Source organism: Lynx canadensis, chromosome X, assembly GCF_007474595.2.
Source record: "Lynx canadensis isolate LIC74 chromosome X, mLynCan4.pri.v2, whole genome shotgun sequence".
Classification (NCBI taxonomy): domain Eukaryota; kingdom Metazoa; phylum Chordata; class Mammalia; order Carnivora; family Felidae; genus Lynx; species Lynx canadensis.
Genome location: NC_044321.2, coordinates 119,429,451 through 119,441,609, shown reverse-complemented (window position 1 = coordinate 119,441,609; position 12,159 = coordinate 119,429,451). Strand labels below are relative to the sequence as shown.

Sequence of the window (12,159 nt, the reverse complement as noted above, 5' to 3'; positions counted from 1 at the left end):
ATGTCTGTGTCTATGTCACCTGAGGGCCTCCGGGATGGTGACAGCTCGACCAGATCAAAAACCAAATGGGTAAGAGACTTCTGGGTTTCACTCTGAACTGTCATTGCCCACAAAAAGAGTGGGATCCAGATGAAGAAAGTAGGTGAAAAGATTTATAATCCTGTGACAGTATGTGTCACGAGACCACGTGCCTTGTTCACACGGTAGACTCCGCCCTCCCCACCTGGCAATGGTGGGATGATCCTGACTGTTCTATTTCTGGCCATGCTTTGCCATGGGACCTCTTCCTCCTTCTGCTCTTCTGAGTTGGTATCTCCCTAAGGTTGGTATCTACCAAGGTTCATTCCTCAGATCTCTGCTTCCTTGACCTTGGCAGGATTTGCCAATCGTGTATGCATTGGCACAGATTTGACAACATGCAGATTACTGCCAAATGGAAACCTCGATCTTACCTTCTCTCTGGAGCTCCAGACCTGCAGTGATCACCTCTGGATCATTACCACCAAGATGGCACATTAGTACCTCAAAGTGCTCTGAAACCAATTTGATAACCAAAGCAGTCCCCTCTTTCCATTAATGGCAGATGGTCTTCCGTGTCACCAAGGTTGGATTTCTCCATGTCAGTAAGGGCACTGTGGTCATCCCTGGGGTAGGAACACTGGAACCAGTGTCTCCCGACCTTGCCTTCCATCTGGGCTGCTCTGCTCAATCAGCTTTATATACCAGAGTTCTGTAAATTGTTTCCTTTCAAAAAATGACAATGTTCCTAAAACTCTTTTGCAAAGAGCTTCAGAATAAAATGAATTTCACAGCTGTATCTCATCTTTAATTTCTTCCTCTTCATTGCCCTTATCCAATCAATTCCAAAGTCCTATTCATTCCATCTCCCCAGTGTTTCCCAAGTCTGTCCCTCCCTCCTCTGAAGCCTCAAAGTGCAGCAGGTCCTCGTGGCTTCTGACCGAGACCATCAGCCTCCTGGTTGGACCCCCGCTAGCCTCCCCAATCCACTCTCAATCTGCTGCTGGCCAGCCTGCACTCCTTACGCAAAGCTCCAATGCATTTCACTGCCTCGCATCCAAATGCAAACCCAAGGCTGAGCTCCTTTGCTGGCATGTAAGGTCCTCCCAGATCTGGCTTCAGCTTTTCACTCTATCTCCCACTACTCATTCCCATGGAACTTCCGCCAGACTGAACACATCTCACTTTCTTCACTGTCCTGCTTTGGTTCATGTGTAGTCTTATAGTTGAAAGAACCTCCCCTTTGTTGCTTTTGTTTTTCTTTTGCCTTATGATAATTTACTTTTTAATTTAAAAAATTGTGGTAAAACATATGACTGGCTTATTTCACCTAGCATAACATCCTCAAGGCTCATCCCTGTTGTAGCATGCGTCAGAATTTCCTTCCCTTTTAAGGCTGAATAATATTCCATTGTATGGACAGATCCCATTTTCTTTATCCGCTTCCCTTTATTTCTAAACCGTACTCATCTATAAAGGTGCAGCTCAACAAATGCCTTCTCCTCCAAGAAAACCACCTTCTGTCTACAGCCAGAAGTGCTTTAATCCTCCTTGGTCCCTTTAGAGATCTGAAGTCTGTCTCAATCCCTTCTCTATGACACCAATCACCACAGCCATTTTATATTCTAGCTCTTTGAGCACACGTTTCATTGCTTCCCTTACACTGAGAGCTCTCTGAACACTGGAGCCATCTCTGATTTATGACATGGCTACCGTACCCCATACCCCCTGCCCCACAGCCTTGTGTTCCCAGTAATTTGCTGAGTGCACGAATGCATACCTGCCTTAGTCAAAAGGCAAAAGGTCACCTTGAAAACATAAGCCAGTACGCCTGGGTGGCTCTGTCTGTTAAGCGTCCAACTTCGGCTCAGGTTACGATCTCATGGTTCATGAGTTCGAGCCACGCGTCAGGCTCGCTGCTGTCAGCTCAGAGCCTGCTTTGGATCCTCTGCCTCCCTCTCCCTCTACCTCTCTCTCTCTCTCTCTCCCTCTCTCCGTCTCTCTCAAAAATAATAAAAAAAATTAAAAAATTAAAAATAGAAGCCAAATGTGAACATTTCTTATGTCCATGAAAGTGTATCTTTTCTGCTTGATCCAGGATCTTCTAATTATCAAAAATTCTTACCGCCAAGAGCTCGCTGAGATGAATTTAATGAGAGCTACACATCTAAAAATTGTTATGATGGATAGGGAGAAAATAGTTGACAAATCATCATGGATTTTATTCAACCCAAACACATAAAAAAATCGGAGCCTTCTAAAACTCCTAAGCCAACTCCATGTTTCTACTGCCAAAGCCAGATGGCCCAGACCAAACAGTGGAGTCAGCCCAAGACGGTCCCACTCATCTCTATGGCCAAGATATGTGACAAGAACTCTGAAGCACCACATCCAACTGCACACATGGCGTTGATGTCAGTCCTGGCACATTGGACTGGAAATGGCTTCATTCAGCCATGATCACGTAAGTTACATAAACATGTCCTCTGTCCATGCTCAGCCATCCACTGACTCAATAAATAAGTCTTCATGCAAATGTGGAACACAGGGGACGCAGAGAGCACAAAACTGAAAACACATTGGGAGCTGGAAGAAGCCCTATAGATCACCTAGTCAAATGCACTCACTTTATGGACTCTAGAGGTTTCATAATTTGCCCAAGGCCACAGAAAACCCACTGCAGTTTTAGCACTATGAACCAAGTATCTTAACTCTTAGGCTAGGGCAAAAATATACTAGTATTCTGGCTTTGAAGCCATTCACAAAGAGAACGAATGGCCAAAGAAGAGGCAATGGGTGGTCAGTCATGGGAGACTATCATGGGACACTCCAGTGATTTTCTTAAGGACAATCCATTTCTCGGTGAAGACGTAACCATACTTATCAGGTTTCCCTAGCTGCTTTTAGTTCTTGTAGAAATGACTTTGCAGATTCTTGTGAGCGGTACCATTGTCATAACCACAACTGTATTAAGCACCTGATTCTTTGTGCCGATATACCAGGCCCTGTACAAAGACAGCTGCCTACATAAGGTGTGAAAAGTAGGATAGTATAATTATTGTTGAGACTAGATGGCTTATTTCTAACAAAGTCAGCAGTTTTAAATGTGAATACAAATATTACGTTGGTGTGTGTGCACACATGCAAATTTCATATGGAAAAGGACTATTTTATAACAACAATTTCTCTATACCGGCGAAGATATTTGCCCAGATACATATGCCATGCCAGCCATCTCAGATGACGGAGGACTCTATGTCGGGGTCCTTCAAGCTCAGAGGCCTCATGGCTTTTTGTGGGAGTGGTAAATGGGCACTTCTGGTTCAGCGTCCACCAGGTTGGCATCAAGACATTCGAAAGCTCATTGATTTTCACGTAACTACGTTTTTATATTACACTGAAAGGAGACTAGATGCATATGGACGCTACATCTGCACATACATGGAAAAGCAGATGCATTGGTCGTTAATATTCACTGATGACACTACTGTTTGTGGCTTCCGTGCTTCAGGTACCTATACCTGAGACAGATGGAAAGACTGGGCGGATGTGAAAAGTGATACAGAGTCTCAATTTTCTATGCTAATGGAGCAGCCGTGCAGAAAATCCAAAGGGCTGGATAATCCTTTGGCTGGGCTTAGAACCACAATTGTGTGATTTTTAGCAACAGATTCATCTTTTAAATTCCATCCTTTACAGCCACTGTTTTAAGCATAATTCACCCGTGCTAAGCTGGGTGGTGGGAAGATGTAACTGAGGGTTCCAGCCCCAGTTCAGTGACCTTGGGCAATCCCACCCCATCCACGTGTTCACTAAATGATCAGTGCCTACCCCGTGCCAGATGCTGTGATCAGTATTTTGGAAGCTTCCCACTGCCAAGACATGAAAGCATTGGACCAAAGGATATCCAAGGCCCCGAGTCTCTGCATAACAATCTGTGTGGTTAAGTAAGACTGGAATGAAAAATTCATCCTACATTAGAATAACCAAGATCTGAAATCACGGAGAGTTTGCGTGTTTCTGCACACACACACTTGCATCTTCTGCCTCTTCTGCCCATCCCCCCATGGTCGCGTCCAGTTAGATAAGCTGGGTCGACTTGTTTCTACCTGATGATTCTAATATTTCTTCCAAGATGCTTACATTTACGGCTATCCCTTTGAAAGTAGCACAGAATTTGCCTTCACTCCTCTTAGGTTTGGTAGAGGTGATGTGTCCAATCACAGGGATGTTTTTGTCTTGACCAAAGGGACCATTGGTGCCACTGATGTTTCTACGGTGTGGAGGATCCTCTGGCAGTGGGGAAAGTGGCGGAGGAAACAGCTTTTCTTCTTTCCTTCTGTTTGCTCTCCTGGAGGAATTGTTCCTGTGTAAACAAAAAGTATAGGGTGTCACAAAGTTTTGTCTCTCTGTTGTGGCTTTTCCCATGCTGCTGGTACTTTCGACTTAAGTGATATTTTAGTTGATGGTCTTTTGCCTATGGTGAAGAGTATATATATAAAAATGCACATAGACATAGATATCTATAGAGAGATATAACTATAAATAAATGCAAATGTATGTATCCAAGAATAAACACATGTCTTTGAAGCAGAACTCCATGAAAAATGTAAATGTCTAATGGAGGGTGCTACAGTGTGATATTTGCAACCTTTCAAGATTCCTCTTAATTAGATTTTTATGGAAAATCCAATGCAGACTTTAATCCCGTCATTTTTTAGGATGGTTCCTACTTATTTTGCCCCAGGACTTAACTGCATAATCACACAATGAATGGTACAATAAACAATTAGTGGGGGGATATCGTCTTAAGAAATAGCATGCTTTTACATTACTTAGCTATCAATAACACGCTAAATACTTTTGTGACACGTTGCACACTGTACGTTCACAATGTTCTGTGCCCATTCTGAGGCGTAAGAAGCCCCTGACCTTAAGCTGTTACACTGGAGAGTTCTGATGTGCTCCACTTTCCAGAACCCATTTGAAAACTATTTTGTCATATCGCCACAAGACATCTGTAGTTCTAGAAGTACTCCTGTGCTTTCAGACTGAGTTATCTGCCCACTAAATGGGCACCATCAAATAGACAGAGACTTCAAATAAAACAGAACAACTAAAACCTTATGCTAGCTGCTTAACATGGTAATTGGGTCATGGATTTTCATTTTAGTTACTGTCTTAGCCTAATCAATGAAGATTACTTGAATTTTAATCTTTTCTTAGACAACTAATATTGCACTGTGCAGCCATTTACTTTCCATGATTATTGACTACAATTTTCAATAGCAAATTAAGTCAACGAGAATTTATGTTTTCCTCTTGGTCAATTTCAGTCAGTGTCTAGAAATATAGATTTACAATATCTCAAGGCAACAAATCAAAGATGAACAAGCATTCAAGTGGTTTGATTTCCTGCAATGGTAGCAGTCAACGCCGTCTGCTCATTCCACTTCCACTGTGTCGCCCACATTTGCCAACTGTAATAATATTTGCCATCTCTTCCATCTTTTGTTTCATAAATGTGGCCCTATGTCAATTTTTGTCAAGCAGCAACAGTTCTAAAAGCATAACTGCTTCTGCCATTACATCAATTAGTTAAAATGAACTAAAAAAATATTTGCCAGTGGATTTTGCAAACTGTTTTGATGCAGAGAACCATTTTCGGATAGCTGTGATGTCTGATTAAAACAATGGTGAACATATGGATTCAGACTCCTGTCCACAAGGAAGCTCCACAAACATCAGGCCACCCTAAGTGTAATCAATATGGAGGCATCGGACTTCCGGGTATTTGTATGGAGGGATGTTAAGCATCGCCATGGCATCTATGGGGGGGGAGGGTGAATGGTTTGTTAGCCACAGCCACTCCTCCACTACTTGAGCTGCCTGAGAAGGTAGTGAGGACTTCAGGGGGCAAAGCTGTTCCCTAGAAGCATTGGATTTGCCAGTGGCTACTACAGTCGGGCTAGGCCTTCCCATCTGCCACTGTACACAGGATGCCGCACACAGGCCAGCACATTCTGTGCAGCGGACATTGGTCACCTGGGCCCCTTTCCATGCGTTTGCTAGTGAGCTACAACCATGGGGCCTTTAATAACTTCCTTGGTGAAGGCTACCCAGAGAGCATGTTCTACAGATCGCTCTGTCACCATTATGGCGCCTTACTACGAGAACAGTTTTTGCCACTTTGGGCACCTTTTCGTGTATGGCAGAGGAAGCCAGCAGACAAGAGATGTGTGTCCCCACCACCACTCAGTGCTTCAGAGGCCCTGCTGATGGTTCAAGCTCCTGAGGAGGTGCGGGATGCGGGGTGCGGGTGGGGCTCCGCAGGGTCCTCCTGCTGGACAACAGGAACCACAGCTGTCACGGTCTGGTGTGGCATTCCTGGCTAGGTTTAGAACATTCATTTAGAAAAGTGAACGCTGTCTCATAGAAATTTCCAAGGATTGGGTTTGCAGGGTCGACAAGGCACAAGGAGTGGACAGAGCAGACATGGATTTGTTTGATGAGCCTAAGAACCTGCTTCGGGCCCCTCCTGAATGATAAATGCTACTAGGTAAACACTGCTTTCCTAACGACTACAAAAGCAGAAAGAACGTAAAGACCATGAGTTAGAAACACCATTTTATGAAGAGCCAATTCAGATTATGGCACATTTACTGAATAGTTGGTCATCAATCTTCCACGACATGGGAGAAATAACAGGTCACTGGGCTGCTTAGGGAGACTGGCATCAGAGACTGATGGTTGTGGCAACGCCTCCTGCCTTTTCCTGGTGCCTTCGAGTGGCCTGAACTGGCCAAAGCCTGGGAACTGGGAAGGTAGTACCACCCAGCGACGCCATTTTAGTCCGTCCTCCAGGAAAGGAGGAGGGCCATGGAAGGACCATGTTTGACCACTGGGGAAGAAGCACGCTTCCCCACAGGCCTGGCTCACTCTGTGGTGAAGGGCTCAGCTTGCCCCATTGCAGGGGCTGCTAGTTCTGAGAAAGCCAAATATGCAACGGGATGTTTCAGAGCGAAGTTGTACCCGGGATACACAGGCACCACACAAAGCACTATGGAGCCTCTGGCAGAGGGGCAGCTCGGGGCCCAAATCTTATTATACCAGGTGGGTAGCGTGGTAATTGGCCTTTTCCTACCTCTCATCTCAAAACAACAAGGATCTAAGCAAATGTAAGCTGAAAACTTATTTCCGACATCTTACGTGTGGCCGATTGATGCCATATCACTGATGTTAAACAGTAATCTGTGAAATCAATTGTTAGCAGCAGTAAGCCAGATTGCCTCTCTGCTCTGGGCTGCTAATAGGCTCCAAAACTGGTCTTTGATGGAAGTAATCTCTAATGTTGAATGAATTTATGGCAATAATTATCCAGACGGAATGGTTCCAGTAGCTGACGTGACTGTTAGTTAAGGGATATTTACAAGATGGAAGAACTCGGTCCCAACACTTGGTAGCAACAGAGGGGGGATCTTGTCTGAGGAAGGCTGGGGCCATTTGAGTGAGGGGACAAGGGGGCCTCGCGCCTGACTCTGGCCCTTTGGTGCAAAGAGGGAGAGGTGGAAGGGGCGCCAGCTGGTTGTAACGAACATACGTATCTTCAGCTGGCTTTCCCTGACACGCAACTGCCCCTCATCTCCCTGGCCTCCACAAACGTGTCATGTCCCCGGCCTCCGAGGAGTTCAGGAGGTACCTACTAGTCCTCAAGCTCTGTATTAAGGTTAAGTAATGGCACCAGAGACGAAGCAGCATCGGGGGCATCCTGTTAAGGCCAAGGGGTTGTTTTCATCACTATCAAAACTAGAAGTGGCCCAGAAGCAGGTGATCTGCTTCAAGTGATGGGTGCTTCTTGATTCTGTCCCTTTTTAATTCATTTACTCCTTTTACTCTTCCCTTAGTGCTGAAAGTTCACTTTGGTCCTCCACATGAGTTGGAGTAAAGAAACATGGCTAGAAAGCTCATGGAGTCCCCCCAAATGTGGCAGCCTGTGTTCCCCCCCTTTACACCACCCTCGTTAGACTGGTGGCCAGGGACAGCTGTCAGGACTGGACTGAGCAACTTCTGTTTTCTTACTTACCATCCCTCTGAAACAGGACCGTCCCCGCCCCCCCCCAACAAAAGGCTTCAGTCGATGTTTCTAAAGAATCTGAACAATCGAGGTGTCATACAAAGACAGGGTAACCACTCACTCTTTAGTGTTGGGAGGCTTGTGGGGTGGGGCTGGTGAGATACATGGGGGCAGCAGGCAGATAGCGGCGGCCTCCTCCAGACGTGGCTTCTTCTCAGGGATTTTCTCTGCAATTTCCGTTGGCTTTAATGGGAAGAAAAATACAGTGTTTGAAATACATGGCACATGCAGACATTTAAAACGCACGAGCGAGGGAGACAGTTTGCTTCTATTTTAACTTCTAGATTAGCCAGGGGAGTTAAACGCACATCTCTGATCAGAAAGAAAAGCAATCGGCCTTGCCTAGCTTACTTCCTACCAAGAGGTTGGCATTTGAGTGAGCTGAGCTGCGATGTGACCCTCTGATTAAAGATTGGGTGGCACAGGAATCTCCCACCAAAAGCAAAGAGAATCTATAATTTTCAGACCCTGGCTGCACTGCCGTCATCCCTAAGAGTGGGGAAACGGTGACAGGGCAAGAGCCCCAGACTTTCCGTGGCAGCCATTAAAAGTAATACTACCCAAATATCACGATGAGATGGCGTTACTCTAAAAAACTACCCTGAGATCTGGAGGTACAACAGAATGAGCCTATGAGATACAAACTCACTTGCCTAGAGGTATTTGAAATGGAAGAGGCCATTTTGGGTTTTCCCTTCTGATGATAGTTTTTTTTTTTTTTGCTTTTTTGTTTTTTTTTTTTAAATAATTTCTACACCCAACGTGGGGCTTGAACTCATGAGCCCGAGATTAAGAGTTGCATGCTCTACTGGCTGAGAAAGCCGGGCATCCCTCTCCTTCTGATGATAATTTGTAGCACTGGAATTCAGCCCTAACCTCTCACAGGTGAGGTTTCCACAAGTCGGGCCAACCACACAGGTCAGGGGACCCAGCGGGCTGGGTAGACTGTGTGTCGGCCAGGAACCCGGGTCATCAAAGTATCACCCAGGTGCGGGGATGCTGATGTGTGTCTGGGGAAATTCACAAGGCCCAGAGAATGCATTTTTGACCTTAGGAGCACTTGAGTGCCCGGCTGCTGCCAGGGTGGGGACTGTGGCACGTGGACATGAAAGCAGGGGTCGCTTAAGGAGCCCATCCCAGGGACTGGCTACCCGGGGCAAGGCAACGGCCTTCATGGTCTTTCCTACACATCATAATCCTTCGTGTACCATATCGGATACTCTTCACACTGCCTGCCAAACCCGGACCGTTCCTAACACATCCTCCCCGGTCATGTCAAATACTTTCCCGTGGAAAGCAGCACTGCCTTCCCCAAACACTGCCATGCACTGCCATGAGCCTCTTGCAAATGGGACTCCAGATCAAGTTCGCCAACACACAGCCACTGCTCGTGCTCACTCGGCAGGCAACAGGGGACAGCTTACCTTGTGCTTACGCTTGCCCTTAGGGGCGGGTTTTTCCACAGCCGCAGCAGCGGTCTGGCGCTTGGGCTTCGGCGCAGTCTCCTTGGGGTCTGGCTTGGCTGGTGCTGCTTGCAGTGCGTTGTGACCGGGTACTCTAGACAGCAGGTCAAGGTCAATCTTCACCCAGAGATTTTTCAGATTCTCGTGATCTCGTAGAGGGGACAGAAGCTCCGTTTGCATGACAGGGATGGGCGAAAAAGCTGGTTCCTCACTATTGACGGATATGTTGCTGCTGCTGCTGCTGCTACTGCTGACCAAGGTGCTGAGGGTCAGGTTGGCACCACAGGTTTCCTTCGATTTGGCAGAATTGGCCCCGGGAGCAATGCAAGGAGGCAGGACTTTGATCTGCAGGGTCTCTTCCTGATCTGTGTTGGAATCAGATGTAGATGAATCCGTTTCGATGAATTCCCGGGACTTTGGCACGATCTTGCCAGGCCCTCTGTACTTCTTTTTCTCGGCGGCCAAGGGAATGTTCGGCCTTGGTTCCTTCCTAGGGACTGGTTTGTGGGCAGATGGTTTGTTGCGGCCTCTTGGTGGATCAGGAAGCTCCACGCTTTCTTTTTCTTTGGGGGTGCTGCTGGTAATATTTGGTTTGGGCCAGGTAAACTCGTCAATGCTGGTGTTCTTCTCGACTTTTTTGGGCTGTTTTTTTCCAATTGTCCTTTGAGAAGCTGTCTCAACAGTTGTTGACAACTTATGCTTCAAAGCCTTTGTTTCTGGAGTTTTCTGGGTAGGCCGTGGACGGGCTTTCTCCCTGATAAGACTGAGGAGAGGCCTCTCTTTGGGTTCAGCCAGGACCTGGCTGGGGTTTGTCTTCACTTTGATCTGGACTTCCATTGGCTGGATGATTGGAGGAGGCACAGAAACCGTCTCCATGGGCGTTTCATTTTGGCCACAAATAAACGACTTGTTCTGGGAAGTCACTTTGTTAAGCCATTTATCCAACTGCCACTTGTTGGTTGAGGGCGGCTCAGGCTGCGGATGAGAAACGACAGCAAGAAGGAATTTCACCTCTTGGAAGAATCTGGACGGACACTCGGTACACCGAGTGCTGATAAAAGCTGTGCGTGTTAAGTGCCCATTCACACATTTAGAAACACACACGGAATCCACACTAATCAAATTACCCAGGTAGACAAAGACTCCACAACCCAGCCCCGATCTACTTATTTCAACAAATGTCTACTCCTCTTCTGAAAACATTCTCCACTCTGGCCAGGAAGGAAAGAATTCTTCACAGAGGGTTTTTCCAGAGAGCGGGCAGGGAGGCCTGGCAGGGAAACCTGTTCCCCAAATCCTTTGGTGGGACTCATTGCCCAACCTCTCACCAGGAGGCAGAAGTAATGATCTCGGGTCCTGAAGACCCATGCAAACGTGCCTCACATGTAATTCAAAAGGAAAGGCTTCCTCTCTGCCAAAGTGCCAGTGCCTCCTATATGATGCTGCAGTTCACTGCAAAAAGAACAAGCCTTTTCTCTTTTTACTGAAGGATGAAAAGATCTGACTTCCAAAAAAGAAAAAAACACTGCATTTTTGTCAGTGTATGGGCAATAACCAATTTATGGGGACATGCATGCAGGCATTAGCGTCCGCTGTTAAGCCATGGAAATGACGCGTACAATTCAGGTGCTTGATTCCCAACTCTGAATTCTGCCTGTTGAACTAAAAGAGCCATCATTTTTATTAGAACTGCTCTTCTTCTGAAAGCCGTCAGCTGAGGCTTATGACACCAGCCAACAGAGGGTGACAGAATTAAAAACACTTGAGTAGCTGGGATTCCAACCCGCACAGGGCAATGGCAGGGAAGGGTCGAGGAAATCGTATCGGCTGCCACTGTTGGTTAAGGGCATGAGCTCTGGCAGGTGCACAGAGCCCGATTTCGGTCCTGGGTCTCCCAGTGTCCACCTGGGAGACGCTGGGAAAGTTCTCTCTCAATCTCTCAGAACCTTATTCTTTATTCTATAAAATGGGGATAAGGATAGCGAGGACCCCAGAGAATTGTTCTGAGGATAACATGGAAAACAGCAGGTCAAGGGCTTCTCAAGGAGCCCGGCACATGGTCCACGTTCAGATTATTACAAACGAGTGTCCACAGAGCCCTGGACGGACCTGCTTGCTGTACGAGGCGCAGGCTTGGGGGAACTGAGGGGTTATTCTGGACTCAGAGAGGAAGGGAGGGGAAGAGCACATTTTTTATTTCAAAAGTATAATTTTGGCATTTTACGGAGCTGTGTTAATGTGTTCATGAATTATTACCAAACACACTTGGAGGCTGCAAATTGAAATGAAAAAAAAAAATCCATCACATTTCTTGGGTCTTACTTGCCAAGCAGCAATTCAGCACTTCAACCTGGAGTAAGGGGTGGTGTCCCCACGACCAGAAGTGGGTGTTGACCGGTTCTCTCAAAAGAGAAGTTGCTATCCCAGGTATCACTCTTCCAGATTTTACACATGACGAGGCTTGAGGCTCAGACAAGCTAAGGGAGTCACAGGGCAAGACATGTCTTTCTTGAAGGGACTGTGCATACACACGTTTTCGAGGGA

General features: G+C 46.5%; 1 protein-coding gene across 2 annotated transcripts in view; it reads right to left on the bottom strand.

The window, feature by feature from the left end:
• The window catches only part of AFF2 (AF4/FMR2 family member 2), a 280,441-nt gene that overhangs the window by 19,575 nt on the left and 248,707 nt on the right, over positions 1 to 12,159 (bottom strand). For both annotated transcript variants that reach the window (XM_032592102.1, XM_030305099.1), the window contains 3 exons: positions 9,577 to 10,590; positions 8,214 to 8,335; positions 4,162 to 4,384 (listed from right to left, as the gene is read on the bottom strand). In XM_032592102.1, the coding sequence (XP_032447993.1) occupies positions 4,162 to 4,384; positions 8,214 to 8,335; positions 9,577 to 10,590 (1,359 nt within the window). The remainder of the gene's footprint in view (positions 1 to 4,161; positions 4,385 to 8,213; positions 8,336 to 9,576; positions 10,591 to 12,159) is intronic.